This window comes from Podarcis erhardii (genome assembly GCF_964252035.2).
Source record: "Podarcis erhardii genome assembly, chromosome: 9".
In the NCBI taxonomy this organism is placed as follows: Eukaryota; Metazoa; Chordata; class Lepidosauria; order Squamata; family Lacertidae; genus Podarcis; species Podarcis erhardii.
In genome coordinates, this window is record NC_138512.1 from 20,562,029 (window position 1) to 20,588,239 (window position 26,211).

The 26,211-nt window shown below is 44.9% G+C and overlaps 1 protein-coding gene across 1 annotated transcript in view; it reads left to right on the forward strand.

Moving 5' to 3' along the window:
• The first annotated feature begins 1,131 nt into the window (after window positions 1-1,131).
• Window positions 1,132-26,211, forward strand: part of GABRA4 (gamma-aminobutyric acid type A receptor subunit alpha4) — a 65,459-nt gene continuing 40,379 nt past the window's right edge. Inside the window, exons 1-2 of the mRNA XM_081875828.1 lie at window positions 1,132-1,247; window positions 1,471-1,589. Coding sequence (XP_081731954.1) covers window positions 1,165-1,247; window positions 1,471-1,589 — 202 coding nt within the window. The 5' untranslated portion in view covers window positions 1,132-1,164. The remainder of the gene's footprint in view (window positions 1,248-1,470; window positions 1,590-26,211) is intronic.

The window sequence follows — 26,211 nt, forward strand, 5'->3', positions numbered from 1 at the left end:
AGTGGCGTAGCGTGGGTTGTCAGCACCCGGGGCAAGGCAAGTAATTTGCGCCCCCTAACCCGTGGATTTGCGCCCCCTAACCCTACCCCTAACCCTAACCCCCAGATGTTGCGCCCGGTGCGGCCGCCCCCCCTGCACCCCCCACGCTACGCCACTGGTCCTTCGGACTTGATGGTGGCGTAGCTCAGAGGCAGAGCACAATGCAAAAGGTTCCGGGTTCAATCCCAGACATTTCCAGTCAGGGTTGAGAGAGACTCATTGTCTCCAGTTGACAATACTGAGGCAGAAGAACGAATAGTCTCCTCGCTGTAAACCATCTCCTTATGTTCCCAAGTGGGAGGGCGTAGCACTTGGAAGAAAAGGCGCTCTGCACACGCTCAGAAGTGCGGGATCAATAATATGTCATTGCCATCGCTTAAGATTTCCAGAGAATATGAGCCCCGAGGTTCTGGGCGGGCCTCTTGACGGAGGACTCGCTGCCGCCCCAAGTCTCGCTAGAGAGAGAAAGGACAACATACACCCACAAGAGAGGCCCTGAAACCATGTTGCAAAATAAAATAAAAAAATAAAAATCCTCCTGGGGCGGAGTAGCGGGGCGGAGTCAGCCAGGAGAAAGAAGGAGAAGGAGAAGAAGAGGTGGGGTTTGGAAGCCTGTTGCCCCCTGGAGTGGAGGGAAAGGGACTTGGGAGCGGAGGCAACTTGCGCGCGCGTCCTGTGTCTGAGCGCGCCACGCGTTTGGCAACGGGAGAAACCGACGCGATGTAGGATCGGTGCGGCGGGGGTTTGGCTCAGGGGATCGGGGCCCCAGCCCAGCCCAGGCTCGCCCCCTCACCTCCTCCTCTGCTTTGGTCGATTGGCGTCTGCCAGGCTCCCTCGCTGGCTCTCCAAGGCAAGCAGCAGGCACATCGAGCGTGTGGCTGGGAAGAGCGGGTGCGCCGGTGGCGGTGGTGGTGGGTTCGCTTCCCTCCCTCTCCTCCTCTCCACTCCACCCCGCTCCTCTTCTTCTCCGTCTCTCTCTCTCTCTCTCTCTCTCTCTCTCTCTCTCTCTCTCTCTCTCTCCACCCCCCACCCCGCCTCTCCTCCTTTTCGCGGCTGTGTGATCTCTGGACAAGGCGTTTAGTGACGGGGGAACGTGCTACCAGGCTTAAAGTATGGCAAGCAAAGATGGTTTCTGCCAAGGAGCCAGCGATCGCGATGCCTTGGGGTCTGTCTGTCACCTTCCTACACTTCCTGTGCCTGACGACTTGGTGAGTAGCAGGGCAGCATCCCCATCCCACCCCTCCGCCCAATTCCCTGGCACCCCTTACTTGATGCCCCGGATTTGGGAAGGGGAGAGAGAGAGAGAGGAAGAAGGTGAGTTGGCGAGGGCTAAATCAAAGCTGCCACCTCTCTCCTTCTCCCCGCCTCTCCTTTCTTCTTGCCTCTTTCCCACTAAAATGCTTTTGTGCTTCCACCCCCACTCCCTTGTAGCCTCACCGTGCTCCCGGGACAGCTCAAAAAGGAGGAGAAATTATGGCCGGAGAATTTCACGCGCATCCTGGACCGTCTCCTGGATGGTTATGACAACAGGCTGCGTCCTGGATTTGGGGGTATGGTTACTGTGTACGGTCCCTGCTGTCTGTGCTGAGTCTGCCTGTGTGTCTTGTCTGTGGGGGAAATTCGCCTAGGTATGCTTCTGTGCCTTTCCAAACCAAAACAAAAACAAAGTAATGATGATGGTTGATTTTTTCTTGTTGTGTGCCTTCCACAAACCGTGTTGAACCCATTTCCCTCCTCCAGCTCTGCTATATCTGATCACTTGGATGGGGAAGGGAGGGGGGGAGAAAAGGGAGGGAGAGCCTTCTGATTCTTTACATACCCCCTCCTACAAAAAAAAGAGAACCACATTCCAGATTGTGGCACCTAAAGCTGCTCCTTCGATGCTTAGAAACGCCACAGCCACCCACTGGCTCTAGCACAGCTGCTCAGACCAGTTTCCTGGGTCCTGTTTTGGATTTCAGGCGGCAGCATGTCAATCAAAATTCTGCTACATGCTTAACATGAGTAGGGAGGAAGTTTGGTCTCCTCCTCTGAGTTCACATCCTTGGCGATCCAGCAGTGGCAAGGCGGCGCCAGGGAACCTTCCTCCCTGCCATTTTCGGCTACCTCCTCTCCCCTGCCCCTCTCTGATTCCGCCACATTAAGCAGAGAAAACAGGGATTTAGCAGCTGGGCCCCCATTCCTCCCCACCCCCCTGCCCAACCTCATCTGCAGATTGTGTACATGGTGGTAGGAGAGAAGTTGAGAGTTGGTTGCCTGGATCCTGCCACTTTGGGGGCAGCAATCGCTTGGCATTCTGTCAAAGGAGAGCAAATGCAGCTGCTGCTTCTGATTAAAAACACACCCGCACACTCCGGCAGTGAGGCTATGGGAGGGTTTTTTGGTTTTTTAAAAGAATTCTTGCACCTGCATCTGATGATCTTGGCAACAACGTTCACATTGAAAGCCCCATCCTTTGCAGGCGGTAGCAGCAGAAAGTGGAACACCCCCTTCTTTAGCTCGCATTTATGCCCCCTCAGCTCTAGTCCAATACATGGGGACCTCCAGATTTTTGTAGCAGCCACTCATCCTGGCTTTGCTTAATTGCTGCCCTCGCCACCGCGTTAATTATACTTGTTCATTTTTCTGATTTAGCAGGTTGGGTGGCTGAACTTTGAGTCAACCCATGGCCAGATTTGTGGGTTGGATTTGTGACCCAGGAGGTGCAAAAAGTCCCACAGGATCAAGCAACACTCCGCCTCCCCTTTGCTTCCATGACAAAGTGTTGAGGGCTGGCTACAGCTCTTCCATGTTGCTGGAAACGGGCATGTGTCAAAATGTAGGATGAGCGATGGAGTTATTTCGGAGGCTACTATGCAACCAGCACTGAGCAAAGACTTTGCTGAGGCTTGTTCTGTGAAAACATTGTGCTTCTTTCTTTAAGTGCTTAGTTTAGACATGTGATACACCTACGCTGGCATCTATGCCGGTAATTTCCAGATATGCTGTTACCCAGTGCAGTCATAATGGGAAGCAACTTGGCACTATCAGTTCCTGCTTATTTTAGACATCTTTTCAGTAGAGTTGGGCTGCTCTGAGGTCTGTTGAAGAACACGAAGCATAGATGAAGTTAACCTTATGAAAACATCACACTCAAGCAGTGACACAACGATGGATTTCTAGTCTCTTTTATACATTTCTCTCCAGTGTGCACGCACAGATATTGTCTGATCACAAATCATATAGATGTTTTGCATGTGTTTTTGTGAGATGATAGCTTTTACTTGATCAACTTTGGTTGGCGTGAGGTTCTGGAAACTTTTGAGTTACAAGAGAAAACTGTATCAAGAAGATTAAAGGCAGCCATTTTTTTCTGGCTCAGCTCCAAAGAACCGTGGCCCAAGTTAGACATAAAGAGAGCTTTTGGATTTGTGGTTCTTGAACAGCAGCTCTCCATGTCACATGGCAAAGTCCTTTTGAAAATGAGGGAGATTATGAAAGTGGTTTGTGATATGGCATGCAGGACTAGTCTGAGATATTTTGCTGCCTGAATAAGATGAATAAGATGACCAGACTGGTACCTGGATCTTGTTTCCAACACTGGCGATGGGGCATTATGCTTCCATAGAGAGCAACAGATTAGCTTAGGGAGTGCAGGCCAGGCCAGGGAGCAAACACATCTCTGCCCCCCCAGCGCCTTGCTGCCACTCCCTGGCTCTCATGATTGGATACCTGAGGAAGCTGCCCTACACTATCCAATGGTAGGGCCAGTCTTGATGGAATAGGAGACTACAATTCAAAGGGATGGGGAGGAATCAAAAATTATTCTGGACCCAACTGCTTAGGCACAGTATGAACTTATGCATGTTGTTCAAAACTAAGTCTCATTATAATCAGTGGGGGTTGCTGTCAAGTAAATGAGTTTAAGACCGCAACCCTAAAACAGTTATTTCCCCTAAACAGTGGTACCTCGGGTTACATACGCTTCAGGTTACATACGCTTCAGGTTATAGGCTCCGCTAACCCAGAAATATTACCTCGGGTTAAGAACTTTGCTTCAGGATAAGAATAGAAATCGTGCTCTGGCGGCACAGCGGCAGCAGGAGGCCCCATTAGCTAAAGTGGTGCTTCAGGTTAAGAACAGTTTCAGGTTAAGAACGGACCTCCAGAACGAATTAAGCACTTAACCCGAGGTACCACTGTATCTGGAACAAAATCAGACAACTACAGGTAATGTTTAGAATATTTTCTCTCATCCCAACTATTTAATCGCTTCAAACATGCATGTTTGCTTATTAAACAGCATACATGGTGCTTAAAGAGTTTAAGGTCTTTGAGTTATATGATGTTCTACCAACCCAAGAACTAAAATGAATTGCTTCCTGCTAGTCCATCCCCCGGCCATGTATCTTTAAAATGTTTAGAAGGCTAAAAATGGTGTACACACAGAGTTAAGTCCAGTCGCGCCAGAAGCGGTTTAGTCATGCTGGCCACATGACCCGGAAAGCTGTCTGAGGACAAACACCAGCTCCCTTGGCCTGAAAGCAGAGATTAGCGCTGCACCCCAAAGTCAAATTCAACTAGACTTAAGCATCCAGAGTTCCTTTACACACACACACACACACACACACACACACACACAACCCCTCTCAAAATGATAACTTTTTTGTCTCTAAAGTGAAGCAAACATTTGCATTAATAAGCAGCTAGAGTCCCTACATGACTGAGAATCAGCTACGGAAGTGTTGAATGAACAGATGTATCAGCTTCTGGCTCCACAATGATGTGTCCCACAAACTATAGCTGGCCTGCTAAAATGCATGATCTCATCTATTTTACATCTTGTGCAGATTTCATAGTCAGCTGAGAAAGAGGCTGTTAATCTTTCTGGAATGAATGCCAATTTTAGGGTCCCATAAATGATTACATGTCACATTATCTATCTGAGGCACATAAAGTTATATAATTGAGAGGTACCCTCAGGGGCCATTTGATGGTTGGAGAATTAGTGGTTCAGATAAATAAGAGTATTACTACACAGGATTCACACTGAGATGACTCTAGATTGGGGTGGGATTCCTGTGACAAAAAGATTGCATGCATGACGGTCTGCCTAATTTCAAAGTAGGGCAGCCATCACCAACAACATCAAGAAAAAGAGTAAAGGCATAACATAAAAATAATTATAAAGGACAGAGATTCGCATATAATTTTCATGGGCTGATATATATGCATAGAGTCCATTTTAGAAATAAGAGTGGGGAAGACTGTGACCAGGTGACTTGTCTACTTGCTTGTCTACTCTCCTAGTGATAATTGCGGATGGACAAGTTCTGCCTTCACTTAAATATATACTTAAATTGGGTCACACTGGGCAGCAGGGGTGCCATCTTGAATAAAATATTGGAGTGGCAGGTAAGGCCCATCCCACATAATCAATCATAGGAAGTGATGCACGCACACCAATTTTATGGCAATGTCCATTAACTTTGGGGGCCGCCCCGCCCCCCCTCAAAAAAATTATTGGGTGGTGGGCAAAGGGACCTTAGCTCCTAGGAGTTGTCTCCTATGCAGTGGAAGGTGGTTCCATATAGAGGAGTGCTCTCTGTAAAGTATGGTGCATGGGCGTTCTCTGTCAAAACCCCCCTGCAAGCAATTTGTTCAAACCTGTGCGAAGAGTGACCAGTTCCTCACCAGTGACCTGCTAGACATGGGGTGGAGGCGGGCTGGCAGAAAGAGAGAAAAGTGGGTGGCAGAGAGAGGGGGTAAAGGGGTGGTTTGATCCATTTTCAGTTCCTAACCCTACTCACTGCTGGCTTTGATCCCACCCACAGCTGGCTTACAGCCCCTGAAAGATAAAAAGGTAAAGGTAAAAGACCCCTGACAATTAAGTCCAGTCGCAGACGACTCTGGGGTTGCAGCGCTCATCTTGCTTTACAGGCCGAGGGAGCTGGTGTTTGTCCGCAGACAGTTTTTCTGGGTCATGTGGCCAGCATGACTAAGCCTCTTCTGGCGCAATGGAACACCGAAACCAGAGCAGCACACGGAAACGCCATTTACCTTCCCACCACAGTGGTACCAATTTATCTACTCGCACTGACATGCTTTCAAACTGCTATGTAGGTTGGCAGGAGCTGGGACCAAGCAACAGGAGTTCACCCCATCGCGGGGATTCGAACTGCCAACCTTCTGATCAGCAAGCCCAAGAGGCACAGTGGTTTAGACCACAGTGCAACCCCCCCGGAAAGATGGTGACCCTTAAAAGGAGAAAAGGTTGCCCACCCCGGTCCAACATGGGGCAGATAGTAGATATTTGGGCTGCTTCAACAATTACAGTTATAGGCTTACACCTTAAGGAGAAATGTGTTTAATGATACAAGCATGTGTTTGGAAACACTTTGCCTCATACAGGTATGTCTGCTTGAGAGGTGAAGGTGTATGTTTGATGGCAAGCCCGGGTTATAACACTGTCTCTGTACTCTGTAGGCTTGGTAGGCCCTACTCCAAGGGGCTTACAACCTTGAAAGAGACCCAAGCGGAACAGCAGAGGCAGAGGAAGGAAATTTAGGTAGGAGAAGGATGTGCAATTATTTCAGGTGCATGTACTTATTTTAGGTACATGTGACTGACAATGCAATCCTAGGCATGTCTCCTTGAAATCTGTCCCACTAAGCCTTATTGCCGGCCGGGTGTGCACAGGACGGCAGTCTTAGATGCAGTAGTAGGGTATTGTGAGTAGGGGTTTATTCCAAAGGCTTTGCAGAAAAAGAAGAGTTTTGAGGAGGGATCTGGAGGAAGTGAAGGTAGTTGGCTTCCTAGGTGTATTCTAGGAGTGGATCCTAGGCAGCCAGGGAGAAAAGATAGAGGAGTTTCAGGGAGCATTTGGACAGCTAAGGGTGGTGAATTTGGATAAGTGAAGGTTTGTTGGGATACAAGCACAGAGAGATGAGGACTCTAAAGGTAAGAACAAGACACTTGTGCAAAATCTCATTACGAACAGGAAGCCAAAGCAGGAATTTAAGGATGGGCTTTATATGGTCTTGAGTGATGAGGAAGGTGGAAAGTTTTGATAGCAGAATGATGGATGGACATAATGGACCAAGATGAAACAGTGGAAGACCACTTCAGGTGTGGAATGGGGCAGCTGTTTCTTGTTGAATGAAGATCCAGCAGCAGACCTGGGGTTGCTGCCATGTAAATGAATGAAGCAACCCTGTAAACTAGGAATGTTGGAGAACTACCATGCATAAGATAGGGTTTACTTTATGTTCACATTTGGAATGGAAGGAAAATTCAATGAAAGCCCTAGAAAGAAAACCTTTGAAAGCCAAGTTGGGTGTTGGGCCATTTTTGTTGCTTCTTTGTCCAAACTCAAAAAGGTGAACAGTTTTTTTAAAGTCCTAAGAAGCAGATTGAATAAAAGACTCTGATTTGGGGAGATAGTATCTAGCCCTGTATTGTCGATTTTTGTAGTAAAGGTACCTTTCTGCTAGAAAGAACTCATATTATGATTTAATCGTGATTGTATCACACTGTGCAAAGGTTTGTTTCTTTGACAGAACTCAGAATAGCAGCAGCTGATTAATCATTAAAATATTCTTTTTCTTCATTTGTTTTTTGCTTTTTTGCTGACAAACTTTTATGCCAAAAGTATTTCACTTTTTTCTTTTCTTTTTTTGGAAATCATGTAATTCACCAGTGAACACATAAGTAAACAAATGTCAGAGAGCATGGCAAGATTCAATGAGAAGAGAACATTTAATGTTAAAGTTGTGTTCCAGGTTGACAAGCAATGGAATATTTAATGTTCCTGCTGAATCATGTTCTTCAGCACATTTAGCTCTGGTTAAATTCTGTACAGATTTCACAGAAGCTGGGTTGACATGTCACAGATTCTGTGAAAGCACCTGTGTGGCAGTTGTTATTATTCATAAAATTACAGAATCATAGAATTGTAGAGCTGGAAGGGTCCACAAGGGTCATCTAGTCCAAGTGCGTGCAATTCAGAAATCTCAGCTAAAGCATCCATGACAGATGGCCATCCAGCCTCAGTTTAGAAGCCTCTGCTTAAACCTTCTTTTTAGTTTCATTTCATTTCAACCTTTTATTTAGTGTTAGAGGAGGGGTAGTATCTCTTGTTGGGGACACATTGTGCTCCTTCTGGGGAAGTTTGCCCACCTGTGGTCCACACCCTGCACTCAGCTTTCACCTGTGACTCCTAGAAGCTGCCAGCATGTGACCATGGCCACACCCAACATCAAAGAGACACTTATCTGCAAGGGCTTAAGACCTATATGTGTTGCTTTTTTAAAAAGAAAAGTTGAAAGCACTTTATTGAGGGGGCTGGGAGAGACTACCAGTGAAGCAACTTTTCCACTCCCCATCTCTCTCTCTCTCTCTCTCTCTCTCTCTCTCTCTCTCTCTCTCTCTCTCCTCTCCTCCATTGGACTCCAACATTATACCTCTATCATACTTCTGCCTGTGTCCAGTTAGCTTAGTTTCAATCTCCATCCTAAAGGTAAAGGGACCCCTGACCGTTAGGTCCAGTCGCGGACGACTCTGGGGTTGTGGCGCTCATCTCACTTTACTGACCGAGGGAGCCGGTGTACAGCTTCCGGGTCATGTGGCCAGCATGACTAAGCCGCTTCTGGCGAACCACAGCAGCACACGGAAATGCCATTTACCTTACCACCAGAGCGGTACCTATTTATCTGCTTGCACTTTGACGTGCTTTCAAACTGCTTGGTTGGCAGGAGCAGGGACTGAGCAATGGGAGCTCACCCCGTTGCGGGGATTTGAATTGCCGACCTTCTGATTGGCAAGTCCTAGGCTCTGTGGTTTAACCCACAGCACCACCTGCACCCTAACCCCTATTAAAATTGCACTGGCATGAAAAATGTACAGGCTGAAACAGAATGGGCCGACTTCTGCTGATAAACAGCTTGGGTAGGATCCGGCCAAATTTTAAGTCACGTGGATTTCCTGCTGAAATTAATGGGCCTTAAATGTGTCAGCTTGGCTGGGCTGTGCCCCTTGTGAATTATAAATAAAATCCGACCGGTTTATTACAACAAATCACCATGTAACATTCTGCTTTCTAGGTTAGAGCAGAATGACGTGTAAGTGTCTGCTGAAGCCTGGATGTTTTCCAAACTCCCCGCCCCCCAACCCGATAAATATTTCCTTATCAGTAATTTTGTCATAGAGGTTTCCTGGAATGTGGAGATATTGTTGGCTTTCTGTTGATTTCCTAAAGATGGCATGTACCCAGATTCAAAGAAATCTGAAACCATCTTGGCTTCAGTAGAGATTTCATCAATTGCAACATTGCCTTAGACTCTTAAAATTAGTCCCCATCAGTACACTTCTTAGCATTTGTAGGGTAAAAGGCTGAAAAATGAGTAGGAAGTGCTATCAGCTTGCTCATCTAGAGAAGGGGATTTGTACCACCCTGCTTTTTCAAAGTGGGCGTATGAATGGTTCTAACAGCCATCAGCCCAACCCCCAGGCACTGTGAGTTTCAGCCGCTCCTGGTTATCCACCCTCTGCTTCTTCTATGAGTTCATACCCAAAGGAGGTATTTTAACTGGGAAATATAGAGAGACAGAGGCATTAAAAGACAGACAATACAGAAAAGAAACCAGATGATTAAAAAAACTAACTTCTCTTTTGACTCTTCATTGATAATAATTTGCTGGGCTGGAACTTAAAATTTTGGAAGTATGACTGTCCATTCAATTACAACAGGATTGGAACCATGACAGGTCTTCTCCTCTCCAATCCTCTCTCCATCCCCCCTCTCTTCCTCCATGCTTTAGAGGTGAATTTTACTTCAGACCTCTTGATCAGTCAGAGCAATGGGTTGCCCCGGGAGCCAGGGCCAGGAAAAACAAGACACAACGCAGTAGGATTAAAATTAGGCCACAACTTTATTAAATTTCAGATGTAGGAAACCTTGGCTTGGGCATTGGGTGGGTATCCTTCTCAACCCCCAATTGGGGACTGGGGCTGGAAAGGGGCAAGGCAGGAAATATGGGGGAGACTGCAAAATGGACGTTTATGCAGCTGCCCCCCTCCAGTTCTGGGAGTTTGACCATACACTGAGCACTCGTGGCCAGTGACTCCCTGTGAAAACCCCTCTAATGGGGCCCTGCTAACACCACTGCGCGAGGAGTGTGTAACCACGCTACCCCTCCATTCCGTTGATGGACTAAAGAATACCGCCCAAGGCCCAAAACCACCAAAGTTGTGACAATTGCTATGGGGAAGGCAAAACCTGCAGAATCTGGGAAACGGAAACAGCAACCATCATGCGACTGCAGCAATGCCCACGGACCTGAAAAGGAAAAGGTTAACCTGCAACAACCTTAAAACAGCTAGAGGGAGGGTAGGGTGGGTGATAAGGGAAATGGGTGGCACTGTGGGTTAAACCACAGAGCCTAGGACTTGCCCACCAGAAGGTCGACAGTTTGAATCCCTGCGACGGGGTGAGCTCCCATTGCTCGGTCCCTGCTCCTGCCAACCTAGCAGTTCGAAAGCACGTCAAAGTGCAAGTAGATAAATAGGTACCACTCCGGTGGGAAGGTAAATGGCGTTTCTATGCGCTGCTCTGGTTTGCCAAAAGTGGCTTAGTCATGCTGGCCAAATGACCCAGAAGCTGTACGCCGGCTCCCTTGGCCAATAAAGTGAGATGAGCTCCGCAATCCCAGAGTCGGCCACAACTGGACCTAATGGTCAGGGGTCCCTTTACCTTTACCTTTAGGGTAGGTGATGCTCTGCACCAACTGTGAGGGCTGTGTCGGCAGGAGCCTCCTTACCTGGCCCCTGGCCCTGCCCCTCTGGTCACCGCCTATTGGCTAATTCAAACCAGGGCCAGGCAGGAACCCTGCAGCCTCAGCAGCCATCCCAGGGGATGGAGCAACAGCCAGCCAGCCAGCCAAGGTGTGTCTCCAGGAGCCCAGGGAGCCCACAGTGGGTCACAAACGCTGCCCCTCTCGACGGGCAAGGTGAGCAGTCATTACTGTTACTTGCAGTGACCAGCCAGTGTGGAAGTTAACTTTGAAGCTGGACCTTCCTTCTCTATTGTTAAAAGGGAAATGAAGCAGGAAAACAGTCATTGTCTCTCAGGACATAGATATTCCTTAAGATCACCAATTATTCATCTGGCAGGAAGTGTATTGTGATGGAATGGGCATTGAGTGTAAGACAGCTCTTGAACCACTCTTTGTTTGCTTTTTTGGCGTAGGTGACTCACCCATGTGCTCCTAACAAGCACTTTGGACCAGCTTATAATTTATAGCTAGATAGGATCTCAAAATGTAACTAAGTTGTGTTTTCTTTGCGCTGTTACCTGAAATATTTTTGTAATGTTGATGGATAGTAAGTGATTGGGATTTTCATGCTGTTGTGCAATTACAGTTCTACTATAGTTGGATACCTGTTTGGACATTTGGAGGGCTTTTATCGACTTATAAGTTCAATCTTGGATGGAAGTACTGCTTGATATTGTATTATCAATGTGAGCTGACAGTGTTTATTGGCCCTGTGTATTTTTCTTTCCTTTTTTAATATCATGTTTTCTTGGTCTTTTTTTCCCTCAAGAGTTTTTTCCCAAGAGTTCTGAATCTGTGATTTTCAGGATCCCAAGGAGGGATTTAGGCTTGTGTTTAAAGCTATGCTTAAGGAAAAAGCTATTGGATAACTAGCCAGAATATAAGCTGATGTATGCCATATGATAAAGATAAATTCATGTGACTCCTGTAAAATGTTGTCAATCATAGCTTCTGATCTCAGTAAGAAAGGAATTCAATTTGCTGTAGGTCTCTTTCAGAAACATACATAATTTCTGGCTTCTCCTTCAACTGTATATGTTATAAATGACTTATATAATAACGTGAAACAAATGCCAGTCATGAAGCATGACTAGTTTGGTAATTTAAAGGAGAAAAAAAATAAGAATTTGAGACTTGATGTGAGATATTAAAAAAAAACTATGTTTCATATTTAATTATCAATATTTGATAGCCTATATTTTGTAATCGCATACCACTTGCTATTTTATGTTTGTAATCTGCTAGCTGCTGTTTCTTAATAGTCGTCAATTTATCACTCAATAGTAATTGTTTAAAATCAGCATTGGCTTGTGCTAAAAAGAGTCACACTGGTTCTTTGCAACATCTGGAACAAACTCATTTATATCACTCCTTCATTACAACACTTTACTGAAATACAGAAACATGGTCCTGGTTTGTACATCACAGTAAGCCATGCCAATCCCTGCATGCTTTGATCCTTCCCACTGGTGTGTGGGAGAAACAAACCGTGATCCCTGGCTTAGCATCATAATTTGTTTCATTCCAATCAAACCTAAATCTGTAGCCAGAGTTTGCTCTTGATTTATTCTTCAGGGTTTGTTTGGAGTGAAACAAATTATGATACCCAGTTTGAAGGTAACATTAAGCCAGGGATTTGGGTTTGTTGCTTCTACACACAAGGCAGGTGAGATCTGTACATTCACAGCAAATCATTAACTCTGGTTAACCGTGGGAAACAACATTTATTGGCCACCAGCTATATTTCACCCAGTATTAAGGAAATGGTTGTATTTAGAAAAAAGAGAGAAGATGAGATAAAAGGAAAGACTTCTTGTCATCAAAATCTTTGGCTTAACAATGTTGCTTTGGAAGAAGTTGTTATCTTGGTTTGCCTCAAATATATGTATATGTATATGTATATGGCATATTTCACTGAGACAATTTAGGATGATGCACAGCACTTGTTCATTAGCAGAAAACTTGACACTACATTATTCCAACGTGCAAAAGCAAGCCAGACTCTTGCCAATTACATTATATGATCATGAAGTATAGCTGTAAGTTAGAAAGCGTGAGTCTCACTCAAATAATTTAAGTGGAATAGTTTGCTGATAGATTCCTGCCAATGGGTTAATCTTTCCTTGCATGGAAGACGATACTGGGTCCTCACATGGCTGATTCTGTGCCTGGTGCAGGGACCTGCAGAAATAGCTCCGTTTATGGAGCCTTCCCCTGCCAGCTCCTCCTAGTTAAGAATTGGGGGAAATGGAGCTGTCCATCTCCTGCTGATCTTCTGAATAGCAAGGCTTTGGAAAAACCTTTCAGAACCTTGGACAAGGCACGTATACCGACTGTCCGAAAGAGCTTTATCTCTATAAAAAGAATAGGTACATACTCTTTGATTTAGGAAGGCATTTATGAATAATGAACTTATGCATTGTGAACTTGGAATTTTCTTTTTCTACTGACTGCAGGATTTACAGCCTCTATGTATTTTTTAAAAAATAAAAAACATTTTATTGTATTTCGGCTATCATGCTAGCAGCAGTTTGATACATCAGCGATGCTTTATTATCTTTAATTCTAAAACACTCTGAGCTTCTCATCATGAATGTACAGGGGGAATATGAATCTGGGAAACAAGCAAAATGCCCCAAAGTCTTCAGGATTTGCCATATATTTGGAGTTGGGAGAGCCAAGACAGATGAGGCAATAACAAAGCTCTTCATGAATTAACACGCTAAAGTGTCTATATTAATATATTAGCTCATTTTCAGATTACTCACAAACTGAGCAAAAGTTCTTTAATAGTTTCTCAGACCCTGTGTTTGCTTTGTAGTAGGAGCGGTCATTAAAGTCAGTGGGAGTTGAACCCACCAATTTTTGCTTGGGGGGGAGGGACGACTCATATTTATAGGCTCCATGTGCTCAGATGTATTGATTGGTCCTTGAAAGCCTGGCGTCTCAGCAGTAATTCACTGATCAGCCATATCTCTACCTTAGAAGCAGGGGAGGGCTATAGTTCAGTAGCAAAGCAACTGCATTACATGCAGAACAACTGGGATAGACTCCTGCCTGAAATATTGGAGAACTACAGCTATTCAGTCTAGAGTAGATGATACTGAGTTAGATAGACCATTGGGTTGACTTGGTATAGGGCAGCTTCCTATTTTCTTAAGGGCCTTAAACCACAGCTGTTCAAATTTACAATGTCACTGTTAACTTTCAGAATGTAATTCTTTGGTTCCTGGATGGGCATCCCAGGGGTGATAGCATTCTGTTGATCTTCCTCTCCATAAACAGAGAGAGGGGTTTGCTGGTGGGGCATGAGTCTGCTCGTGGTTTCCCCAATGCATTCCTGAATGAAAGGGAGGGCTATAAAAAGCCCAGCAAGACTTGGTGGTTCTACCATCTTCAATTTTCTCTCTCTCACTCCCTTTGGATTATGTTTGCGTGAGGTGCTCAATTCCTTCTCCATAGCTGAGACATGCCACCATCTCAAAACTGATGGCTAACAAAATCAATGAGCTCTCAGTAAGGAAAACAATTGCCAGCCAACCATCTTGGACCAATCTCCCTAACAGAAGGAAGGCCAGTCCTTAGTAATGGCAGAAAGAAGCAGAAATGTCACGGTTATTATTGTAACAAAAAGTGCAGTGAGCAATTCAGAAAAATGTACCCAACACTTCAGGAATGGATTTGTGAGGAGCAAATGGGGTAGCCATTTTGTGGCCGTGGGCTATATCAATTTAGGCCTCTGACCTTGTTTCTCACTACAGTGGTACTGCAGGTTACATACGCTTGAGGTTACATACGCTTCAGACTCCGCTAACCCAGAAATAGTGCTTCAGGTTAAGAACTTTGCTTCAGGATGAGAACAGAAATCGTGCTCCGGTGGCAGAGCGGCAGCAGGAGGCCCCATTAACTAATGTGGTGCTTCAGGTTAAGAACAGTTTCAGGTTAAGTACGGACCTTCGGAGCGAATTAAGTACTTAACCTGAGGTACCACTGTATTTATTGGTTGTTCAAGCTCATAGTAAACCAGTGTTCTAATCGCACCTGCTTATTTGGCTCCATACATTCCCCATTGCTCAGTTCTAGAAAGGTTACCAAATCACTGCATAGTACAACTTCTTGTGCTGTATCCATACTTCCCAATGCTTTCCCAAAGGATGGAAAACTTGTGGCCTTTCAGGTGATATTGGAGCCCAGTTCCCCTCAGACTCTTACACATGAGTATGAGTCTGGCAGAGACACATGCCCGACTGGCATGTTCTCTCCCTCCTGGTCGTTCGTTCGGGAGATTAAAAATCTTCCTCCAGCCCGAACACTACAGTGACTGATGCCTTAGAGGCATCAGCACACTTCAGGATGAGCAGAGTATAGGCAGCCAGCGTACAGACTCAGTAGCCCAACATTTTGGCTAATCTACGTTTCTTTACATATACACACTCGGAGCATTGTAACTCAGCTCCTTCCTCTTCAGCATCAGACAGCAAAGAGAAAGAACAAAGGACAAATGTCCTACATCACAGAAACGCAGTAATACAAACATCCTGTCTCTGTCACTTCCCACAACGTGGAATGAAAACATGCACCATCATGTGATATAACCAATCCCATGACTGCGACACGGGGAAAGAATCCTAACAGGTCAGTGCTAGGGAAGATGGGAATTGGAGTTCATCAACTTTTGGAGGGACACAGGTTCCATATCCCTGTCCTACTGTCATACCAAAAGTTTCACCTGAGCTGTCAATTTACTAGACAAGCCACTATCCCCTTGAGTACAAACCTCTACAATATGATGATGATGATGATGATGATGATGATGATGATACAGACCAACCTTCTGGGGTTGTTGTAAGAACTACGAAGACGTTGCATGCAATGCACTTTGCCCGCTTGAAGTTTGATATATACATGCCAAGAGTGATTATGGATTGGTTATTCTATAACTATAATTAGGTTTTTTATGGTTTATTTAAGTGTTAAGTGTTCTCAGGTTGGATTTGGTGGCTGTTCCTCACAGATACTGATTAAAGGATGTAGCCCTGACACGACTTACAAGTTTGCCTTCTCTTCAATGGGATTTGCAAGCTTGTAAGTATTACCCAGATGGTCGCCTTAATCTTTAACATGCCATTTTAATTGTTACTAATTTAATGCAACAGCATAGCTTATCCACTCCCACTTATCACTAGAGTTTGCTGTTCTTTCAGAAGGAAATAATCAGGGGGGACTGCAGTGATGCTTATAGCCACACACACAAAGCGCTCAGTAATTTCTAAGTGAAGGATTTGGGACAAAAAAAGGATGGGGGACTGGTACATGAAAGCAACCTTAACAAGAAAAGCTGAATGTGCACTTTAAAGCACACTCAGTGCACATTTAAAGCACATGGCTCCCTCACCCCAAATCCTGGGAAACGTAGTTTGTTAAGGGTGCTGGGAATTGCAGTTCTGTAAGGGGGGGTAGCCTAGGGACACGGGTGGCGCTGTGGGTTAAACCACTGAGCCTAGGGCTTGCCGATCAGAAGGTCGGCGGTTCAAATCCCCGCAATGGGGTGAGCTCAGGTTGCTCGGTCCCTGCTCCTGCCAACCTAGCAGTTCCAAAGCACGTCAAAGTGCAAGTAGATAAATAGGTACCGCTCTGGTGGGAAGGTAAACGGCATTTCTGTGTGCTACTGTGGTTCGCCAGAAGCGGCTTAGTCATTGCTGGCCACATGACCTGGAAGCTGTACGCTGGCTCCCTCGGCCAATAAAGCGAGATGAGTGCCGCAACCCCAGAGTCGGCCACGACTGGACCTAATGGTCAGGGGTTCCTTTACCTTTACCTAGGGGGTAGACTACAGTTCCCAGCATTCTTCGGGGAAAGTAATGCATGTTGGATGTACTTTAAGTGTATGGTGTAGAGAAGGCAAAAAGGATGTGGATTTAGCCCTGCTTTACCAGAGAAACCTACTTAGCCAATGAGCACACAGTTCACCTGCCAGGGAACGATCCCTTCCCTGGCTACATTTGACACCCACACGATCCCTTGTGATAAGTAGGAAAGAAAACTGGAAGAAAATGATACACAGTGAAATTCTGTTTGTGTTTACTCAGAAGCAGAAATGTTTTCTCTAGAGAACACTCTGTTGTTTTTAGCGGAACTCACATTGTGGTATGCCTAGGCTTGCTAAGCCCCATTGAACACAACAGAGCTTCCTTCTGAGTAGGCATGCATAGGATTGCACTGAACACAGGACAAATGCCGAAATATAGCTGTCCTTTGTCAACAACAAACTGTCACTGTTTTCTGTGTTGAATATATACTATATGGTAATTTATGGACCTAATAGGTATTTGCACATGTTGCCATGCAACCAGTCCACGCAGAAGGTAGGCACCCTATATATAGAAATGAGCAAACCAGTCATATTTTAGGGAGCAGGCTAGCAGGCAGGGCCCATTACTTACGTACATCACAGGAGCCTACACAACACAAAGCACCGTTGCCTTATGTAGTTTTTATTTTATTCATTTTTATCTTATATTTTGGAAATGTACATCCACGTTTTTTCCCTTTAATTGTTTTGGGGGTCCCCAAGAGAGTGGGGCCCTAAGCTACAGCTTGTTTAGCTTATACGTAAATCCGGCACTGAAACCCGTATCTCATAAGAGCAATCTAGGTGTTAGGCACAAATGAGCCTAACCAAGCCTCTGTGTTCTTTTATTTGAAAATGAAAAACACTTTTGGAAAGTGCCAAGTCTAGGTGGAGGGGTGTTTATCCTATTTTCTGCTGACTGGTATTCAGTTCCACTTAACTCCCTGCTCCCTGCTTTTTCCCTCGGTGGCTTTGCAAGCTTCTTGGGCTCCTGTAGCAGTGGGTGGAGCTTGGGACCATAGCTGTCAACTTACAGATTTGAAAATAAGGGACCAGCAGCCAAAATAAGGGATTTTTTGGGCACAGCTATGTTCAACTTCTGAGCCCCTCTGAGCCAAAGGCAGAAAGCCCAGCCAGCAGCCAAATGAAGCCTCAAGCTTCTTATATATTTATTATTTTGGAGATGGTAAGTCATTATTGTGTGTACTGGGAGTTTTGCCCCCAGTCCTGATCTGTAATATGGGTTTAAATATACTGACCTACCTTAAAGGCTTCTTTTAACCATTACTGTGATGATTATACACGGAGTGCTTTGACAGCTCAGAGAAAATGTAATAATTATAATACTCCAAAGAACTTCACCCTTTGGAAAACGTGACTGCATTTACCCTGGATCAAAAGACATTTCTCTGCAGGAGTTCTAACCCTTTTTTTTGTTTATTAAAAAATATATGATTTGATCTTAAGTTCCTTCGCCAGTAACCAGACAGATAATTGCAGCAGGGGTGTGTACGTGGGTGCAGTTAATGATAAATATAATGAGGGCTGGTTCAGGAGCTTGTGAACTGGGAAGCGACTATATCATTTGATGCTGATTGTTTTAAACTTTTTAAAATGTTGTATTTTGAATTGCTGTCACTCGCTCTGGGATGTTAGAATGAAGAATGGGTAATAATAATAATAATAATACTTGTTAAAAAGGTAAAGGGACCCCTGACCATTAGGTCCAGTCGTGACCGACTCTGGGGTTGTGGCACTCATCTCGCTTTATTGGCTGAGGGAGCCGGCGTACAGCTTCCGGGTCATGTGGCCAGCATGACTAAGCCGCTTCTGGCGAACCAGAACAGCTGACGGAAACGCCGTTTACCTTCCCGCCAGAGCGGTACCTATTTTATCTACTTGCACTTTGTGCTTTCAAACCGCTAGGTTGGCAGGAGCAGGGACCAAGCAATGGGAGCTCACCCCGTTGCGGGGATTTGAACCACCAACCTTCTGATCGGCAAGTCCTAGGCTCTGTGGTTTAACCCACAGCACCACCTGAATCCTTTAATAATGCTTGCTAGTGCTTGCAAAATGTTTTGTGTGTGCTATTCATCACCTGATGAAGCCTCTAGCCCACCTTTGACCCAGTCATATTTTTACCTGCCCTATAGCTAATGTCATATATGACATTTAGTCACCAACACAGGGGTCCTTTTGGACCCAGAAGAGGGTGGAACTGTAGAAGGAATGGAGGTGGAGCAGAAGGGGTATAATGGGGTGGGGCGCACTTATATGCACTCCGTCAATGTGTGGGGGGGCTGGGAATGGAACCCCCATGTGAAATCCTCCCCACCTGTATTCAGTGCAAGCTTTGACTTAAGCCTTGGTAGCCAGCCTGTCGGAAAACAAGAGAAAAATTGGAAATGCAAAGAATGTGGTTTTCTATGATTCTTCGGAGATAATTTTCATACAACAAGTGTTCCAAGAAGCCATCCGTACAATTGGCTTCATACTTTTGTTTTGCTTACCTGAAAAACAAAATTGTCAGTGTCATTTAAGCCATGAAGTGAGGCTGATCAGTTTTCCAGGCAGCTGTCCAAATGGCAAAACTGGATGACTCAGATGACTGCTAAAAAGATATGGGCCTAGTATTTACCTATACATTGTCTTTCTTGATTTCTTTCCCAAGTTGGTAGTGACTGAAATTATTACCATCTGTCTATTGCTCAGTGACCTTGGCAAAATTAGATGGTATTCTTAGCACTGTCCCCAGTGGACAGGTGTCCTGCTCACGAAATTGGCCCCAGTTGATACCTTGTTGGCATCTTTAGCTGATAGGCTGAGTGTTGAATAACAGTGAAAAGCAAATTACCTCATAATTTCTTCAAATGACCTTTGAATCAGGAAGATGTCATAGATGTGGTTGCAATCTTCAGTATATCTCCCCTACAGCAATGTTTTCAAACTTCTTTTCCTCTGGGGGTGCTTTCTATGTAGACATCATATTTTGTTTGTTTATTGAGGTGTCCCAGCACATACCTGTTGTGTAACCTCTGCATGTGGTGGCCAATGAGTTGCTTTACAGATGAACTCCCATCAGGCCAATGGTCAGGGATTGTAGTCCAACAACATCTGCAATCCAACTCCATGCTGGCTATCCTTGTTTCATGGGATTCTGGACAGGTCTTTGAGCACGGTCTCAGCTTGCGAGGGGAACTTGGCAGAGAGGTTGATATCTGCCTTTCCATCATATTAAACACCACACACTTGTCTGAGACTACTCACTGCAGAAAAGAAAAACCAATAATGGCATACAATAATGGCATAAGGTTTCTTATGACCTCCCTCCCTAAGGAACATGCAGGGCCACAGCTTCAAAACCATACCAATAAAGTAGATCTATTTGGTACTGCATAAACTACTCAGCAGCAGGGCTACAGAGCTTCTGTGATTCTGAAGAACTGCCGTAGAAGCATACAGTTTGACTGCAACCTGCTGAGAACTGCAGTTGTCTTTTTAAAAAATGCACAACCAAATTTCTAGGTAGTGTGGCTACAGATATATCGGCTTGAACGTGTGTGGAGAAACCATTTCAAGTCCATTATTGCAGCTACGCAGACCAAAACATCATTTTTTCTGTGAGTAGGGTGTACAGTTATACAAAACGAGCGGCAAATATACGCTGACTTCATAGTTTTGTGGCTGTGGCGAACATTTGCTCTTCTAGTTGCATGTGTGTGTGTGTAGGTTAGTTCCTTTTGTATACAGTGGTACCTCGGGTTACATACACTTCAGGTTACATAAGCTTCAGGTTGCAGACTCCGCTAACCCACAAATAGTGCTTCAGGTTAAGAACTTTGCTTCAAGATGAGAACAGAAATCGTGCTCTGGCAGTGCAGCAGCAGCAGGAGGCCCCATTAGCTAAAGTGGTGCTTCAGGTTAGGAACAGTTTCAGGTTAAGTACAGACCTCTGGAACGAATTAAGTACTTAACCCGAGGTACCACTGTATAAACCATGCTCAAATCGATGCACAGGTTCAAAATCCCATAGAAACACTAACAGCGAACTGAAAGATAAAAAACTTAAACTAAAAAAGGGGGAGATTGGAGAGCACCATACTTACACCCTAAATAGTTGGGACCAAAATACTTCCAGGAATAGAAGTGGCTTCATTAGGGCAAACGAGGTATTGACTCACCAATTTCAGTGTACCCTCAGTAAGCCCCAGGCTGCCTCGTTTCTTACATGCAACCAGTCAGAGGGTGGCTCTGCCTGTTATTGGCTGTGGTGCCACCCACTGCTGACCTTCCTGCCTCCCATCCTGCCAGCACAAATTGGCACCGGTCATTACTAGCTCCAACTCTATGAGCCTGTCTGCCCACACAGAACTTTTGAGGAGCTCTGCTTGATTCCCCAGTGTGGTGTAGTGGTTAAGAATGATAGACTCGTAATCTGGGGAACAGGGTTCGCATCTCCGCTCCTCCACATGCAGCTGCTGGGTGACCTTGGGCCAGTCCCACTTCTCTGAAGTCTCTCAGCCCCACTCACCTCACAGAGTGTTTGTTGTGGGGGAGGAAGGGAAAGGAGAATGTTAGCCGCTTTGAGACTCCTTCGGGTAGTGATAAAGCGGGATATCAAATCCAAACTCCTCCTCTTCTTCTTCCCTCCATTTGTCTGCCGTACATGTTGTTGGGGGGGATTCAGGAAAAGGCCGTCTCTGTGGCAGCACCCAGTTGGTTGCACTCTCTTTCCCAAGTCTGTGTTGGTATTTTGCACAAAGTGAATTTTATATGTGTGTGTGTGGTGGCAAGCCTTTCTGGTTACTGAATGCTAAAAATTTATCTTAAAAAAAAAACAAAAAAACTTGCTCTTTCTGTAAGCTTGCATCTCTGTATGTGTGTGCTATAAATAAAATTTATTATTATTATTATTATTATTATTATTATTATTATTATTATTATTAAATTCTGATGGTGTTCACCACCCTGGGCATCCTGGAGACGAACTGGGGAAGCAGGATATAAATATTTTTGTGTGCATTAAATGCATTATGAAAAAAGAATAACCACCATACCATCTTAGAGAAGTCCCGACTTTGTGCCTAGCGCCAGCAATGGGACATGGTCCAAGGTCACATTCAAAGAATTATAAATGCTAAGTGTTACTTAGTGCTTTCAAGAGTTCAAAGCGATTCAGATGGGTTATATAATCCTTACGCATCACAAGGCGACACCAGTTCTTAAAGAACAGGAAGCAGCATATTAGAAATGCTCCGTAAGGTGCGCAGGAGAAAGGCTCTTGCGGGCTTTCAAGGCCGCCCCTTGAATTGGGCTGAGAAGCTGAGGAGCTAGTGCAGGCAAAGAAGACTTGGAATACTAATGTATTGGAAGTCTGTTGCTGCTCTTGAGCAACCAGCCTAGATATCTGAGTAGGAGAGGGAGAAGTGCAACTATAAAAGCATTTTATATTCATAAATATTTATTATCAATTTAAAGACATAATTTGCTGGGAAGTTACTGATCTGCCTGCTCCAAATGGTCGTGCTTTTCCACACCGAAACTCTCCCTTTTCCGTTCTTCTGTTCCCAGTTTGCCTGTTATCATCTCAGCTGAAAGTGAGTGGCACAGAGTGAGGCTCGGCAGCCGACGTGAGATGGGGGGTGGGGCAGCCACTGGACACTCTCCCTGTCTGATGTGAAACTGAGTAATAATTGGATTTTGCACTCAGTTGCTTTCCATTCTTTGGAATGTTTGTTCCTCTGAGCGGTGATTCATACTTGACAGTGCCCATTGCAGTGTGTGTAAAGCTCCCCTACTATTTAGCTGACATTAAAAATGCTCACCACTGAATCTATAAATAGTTCCTAGAATGCAAACGGGGATTTTTTTAGAAGGTCCACCAAGAAGCAGTTTTTCATTTTCTCCAACCCGGCATTAGCTTGCTCTTGTGTAATATATATAATGTATATCTTAGCACCTGAATGTTCATCTGTATTAAGCGCAGATGTTTTCTTTTCCTTTTCAATGTGGTAATAAAACAATTTCCCTCAGTAGCACCTTGTTGTGCCACTTTGCCTGGGTATGTTAAGTTCTAAACCAAAATAAATTTAGGTATTAAGGATAAGCAGGTCGTGGCTGGCATTTCATGTTTGTGTCTTACACTTCAGCACGCAAGCTGGCACCCAGGGTGTTCTGTACTGTCTGAAATGGTGTTAAATTAGTCTTTGAATTCCTAAAAATTTCTCTCACTGCTTTTGGTCTCACGCTTCAGAGTATATGTACTCCCTTAGGATTAGCTTGAGGTTCAGTTAGTAGATCTTACTCTGGATGTTTCCCATTGCTGGTTGTTTACTATACAGTGGTACCTCGGGTTAAGTACTTGATTCGTTCCGGAGGTCCGTACTTAACCTGAAACTGTTCTTAACCTGAAGCACCACTTTAGCTAATGGGGCCTCCTGCTGCTGCAGCGCCGCCAGAGCACGATTTCTGTTCTTATCCTGAAGCAAACTTCTTAACCTGAGGTACTATTTCTGGGTTAGCGGAGTCTGTAACCTGAAGCATCTGTAAGCTGAAGCGTATGTAACCCGAGGTACCACTGTATGTGGATGCACTGGGTAGTTAAAAGTTGCATGCACTGGGTAGTTAAAAGTTTATTATTGCTTAATTTTCATAGTGCTTTTATGACACATGAAATTCCAGAGAACAACACATTAAAAAAGAGAGAGAGCAGGTCTCTGCCAAAAAGAACTAACAATCGGTAGTGCAGGAAGCAGAGGGAGGGAAGCAATAGAAGGAATGTGGGCTTTAAAAAAATGTATCTATAAAGGCTTTAATCAGTGTTTTTTCAGTTGATGTGCACTGGAGCGCAGTTCCGGCACCTCTCTGGCGGGTGCCATTGCGGGCCAGCGCTCCCCACCCACTTCTTGCCTTTACATACTTCTGAGAAGCTCAAAACGGACATTTCAAGTCAAAATGCAAGTCTACACTTTGTTAAGTTCTATGACTCCACTTTGAGGGACGCAGGTGGCGCTGTGGGTTAAACCACAGAGCCTAGGACTTGCCGATCAGAAGGTCGCGGTTTGAATCCCTGCGATGGGCTGAGCTCCCGTTGCTCGGTCCCTGCTCCTGCCATCCTAGCAGTTCGGAAGCATGTCAAAGTGCAAGTAGATAAATAGGTACCGCTCTGGCAGGAAGGTAAATGGTGTTTCCATGTGCTGCTCTTGTTCTCCAGAAGCGGCTTAGTCATGCTGGCCACATGACCCAGAAGCTGTACGCCAGCTCCCTCGGCCAATAAAGCGAGATGAGTGCCGCAACCCCAGAGTTGGCCACAACTGGACCTGATGGTCAGGAGTCCCTTTACCTTTACCTTATGACTCCACCTAGCTCCTAGCCACATTTGGTCAAGCTATGGGGTAGAGCAAATTTGTATTTCCTTTTCTTCATTCTGTCTCCTGTGTAGCAGTGGTGAGTTTTAATCTTTCCGGCCAGGCCTCTACCATTGCACATGTCTTCTTCTTTTTTGGCCATCACTCATAGCCAAGAAAGATTGTCTTCCATAAACACGGTTTTAACAATGAGTCCATAAGTGACTGTGGAGGTCAATTCTGGATCCACACATCCTTCCACAGTGGGGACATAGGTTCCCGGGCAGGAGTTGATCAAGGTGAGGGTTTGCCAAACGTGCCTTCCTCTTAGCACGTTTCTTCCTTTTGTCCTGAGTTTGAGCATCTTCAAAGTCTACGACACCTTTGGTAAAGGCTGTTCCCCAATAGGAGCACTCACAGGCCAGCGTTTCCCACTTGTTGGTGTTTATATACATTTTTAAAGATTTGTCTTGAGAAAGTCTTTAAGCCTCTTTTGTTGACCACCAGCATTATGCTTTCCATTTTTATGCTTGGAATAGAGTAGTTGCTTTGGAAGACGATAATCAGGCATGCGAACAACACAAGCAGTTGATGTTGAAGAATCATTGCTTTGACGCTGGTGATCTTTGCTTCTTCCAGTACACTAGCATTAGTTTGCCTGTCTTCCCAAGTGATATGAATTTTTTTCCAGAGACACTGTTGATGGAATCTTTTGAGGAGTTGGTGATGGTGTTTATAAGTGGTCCATGTTTCACAAGCATACAGTAAGGCTGGTAGTACAATAGTTTTGTAAACAAGCACTTTGGTTTCCCTGAGAATGTCCTGGTACTCAAACACTCTGCACTTCAATTGGGAGAAAGCTGCACTTGCTGAGCTCAGGCGATGCTGAATTTTGGAATCAATGTTGGCCCTTGTGTCAAGATAACTGCCCAGGTAGGAAAAGTGATTGACACTCTTCAACGTTACACCATTGAGTTGGATTTGTGGCACTGCAGAGGGATTGTTTTGTCCTTGTTGGTGCCGCACTTTGGGTTTTTTTGGATGCTGAATGATAGGCTTCTGCGAAGATATTTAGAATGGTTTGGAAGTCATCCTCTGAGTGTGCACACACTACATTGTCATCAGCATATTGAAGCTCTAAGATGGAAGTTATGGTAACTTACTCTTTGTTTCCAGCCTACTCAAGTTAAAGAGCTTTCCATCTATTGATCTATGATTTCTGCCCTGGTGGGGAGTTTCCCTTTGACAATGTGTAGGATCACGGCAATGAAAACAATTAATAGAGTTGGGGCGATAACGCAACCCTGCTTAACACTTGCTCCCACTGTGAATGGTTCACTTTGAGAGCCATTGTTATCTGCAATTGTTTCTATCATATTATCATGGAGGAGCTGAAGGATATTCACAAATTTATCTGGGCAGCCGATTTTCAGAAGGACAGTCCACAGGGCATTACGATTTACAGTGTCAAAGGCCTTAGTCAGGTTGATAAATGCCATATACAGGGGATGGTTTTGCTCTCTGCATTTTTCTTGAATCTGTCAAGCAGTGAAAATCATGTCCACTGCCCCCCTAGAAAGTCAAAAACCATTTTGGGATTCAGGAAGGATAGCCTCAGATATAGTTAGGAGATGGTTTGCTAAGATCCTTACAAGAATTTTGCAGGCCGCAGTTAATAAAGAGATGCCTCTATAGTTTCCGCAATCCATTCTATCACCTTTTTTAAAAAAAGGTTGATAATTTTGGCATCCCTAAAGTCTGCTGGGATCTCCTCTCTCTCCCAGATTTTTTCGATGAGCTTGTGAAGTTGTTGTGTCAGTTCATTTCTGCCCACTTTGAAGACTTCGGCAGGTATCCCATCAGGTCTGCTGGCTTTGAATCAAACAAAAGCAGTCCGATGGATTTCCAGTGACAGTTGAAGCATTAATTCTGTGTGCTTTGGCATGTTAGCTTGACCGCTGATACAAGATCTTCAGGTGTGTAAAAGAGAACCCAGCAATGCAAAAGCTTTACACACATGGAACCAAATGCCCTGCAATAAACAATAAGTTTACGACAAGGACATCCTTGTATTTTACTGTATTTTTTGTTTCTATGGAAGCCGCCCAGAGTGGCTGGGGAGGCCCAGCCAGATGGGCGGGGTATAAATAATAAATTATTATTA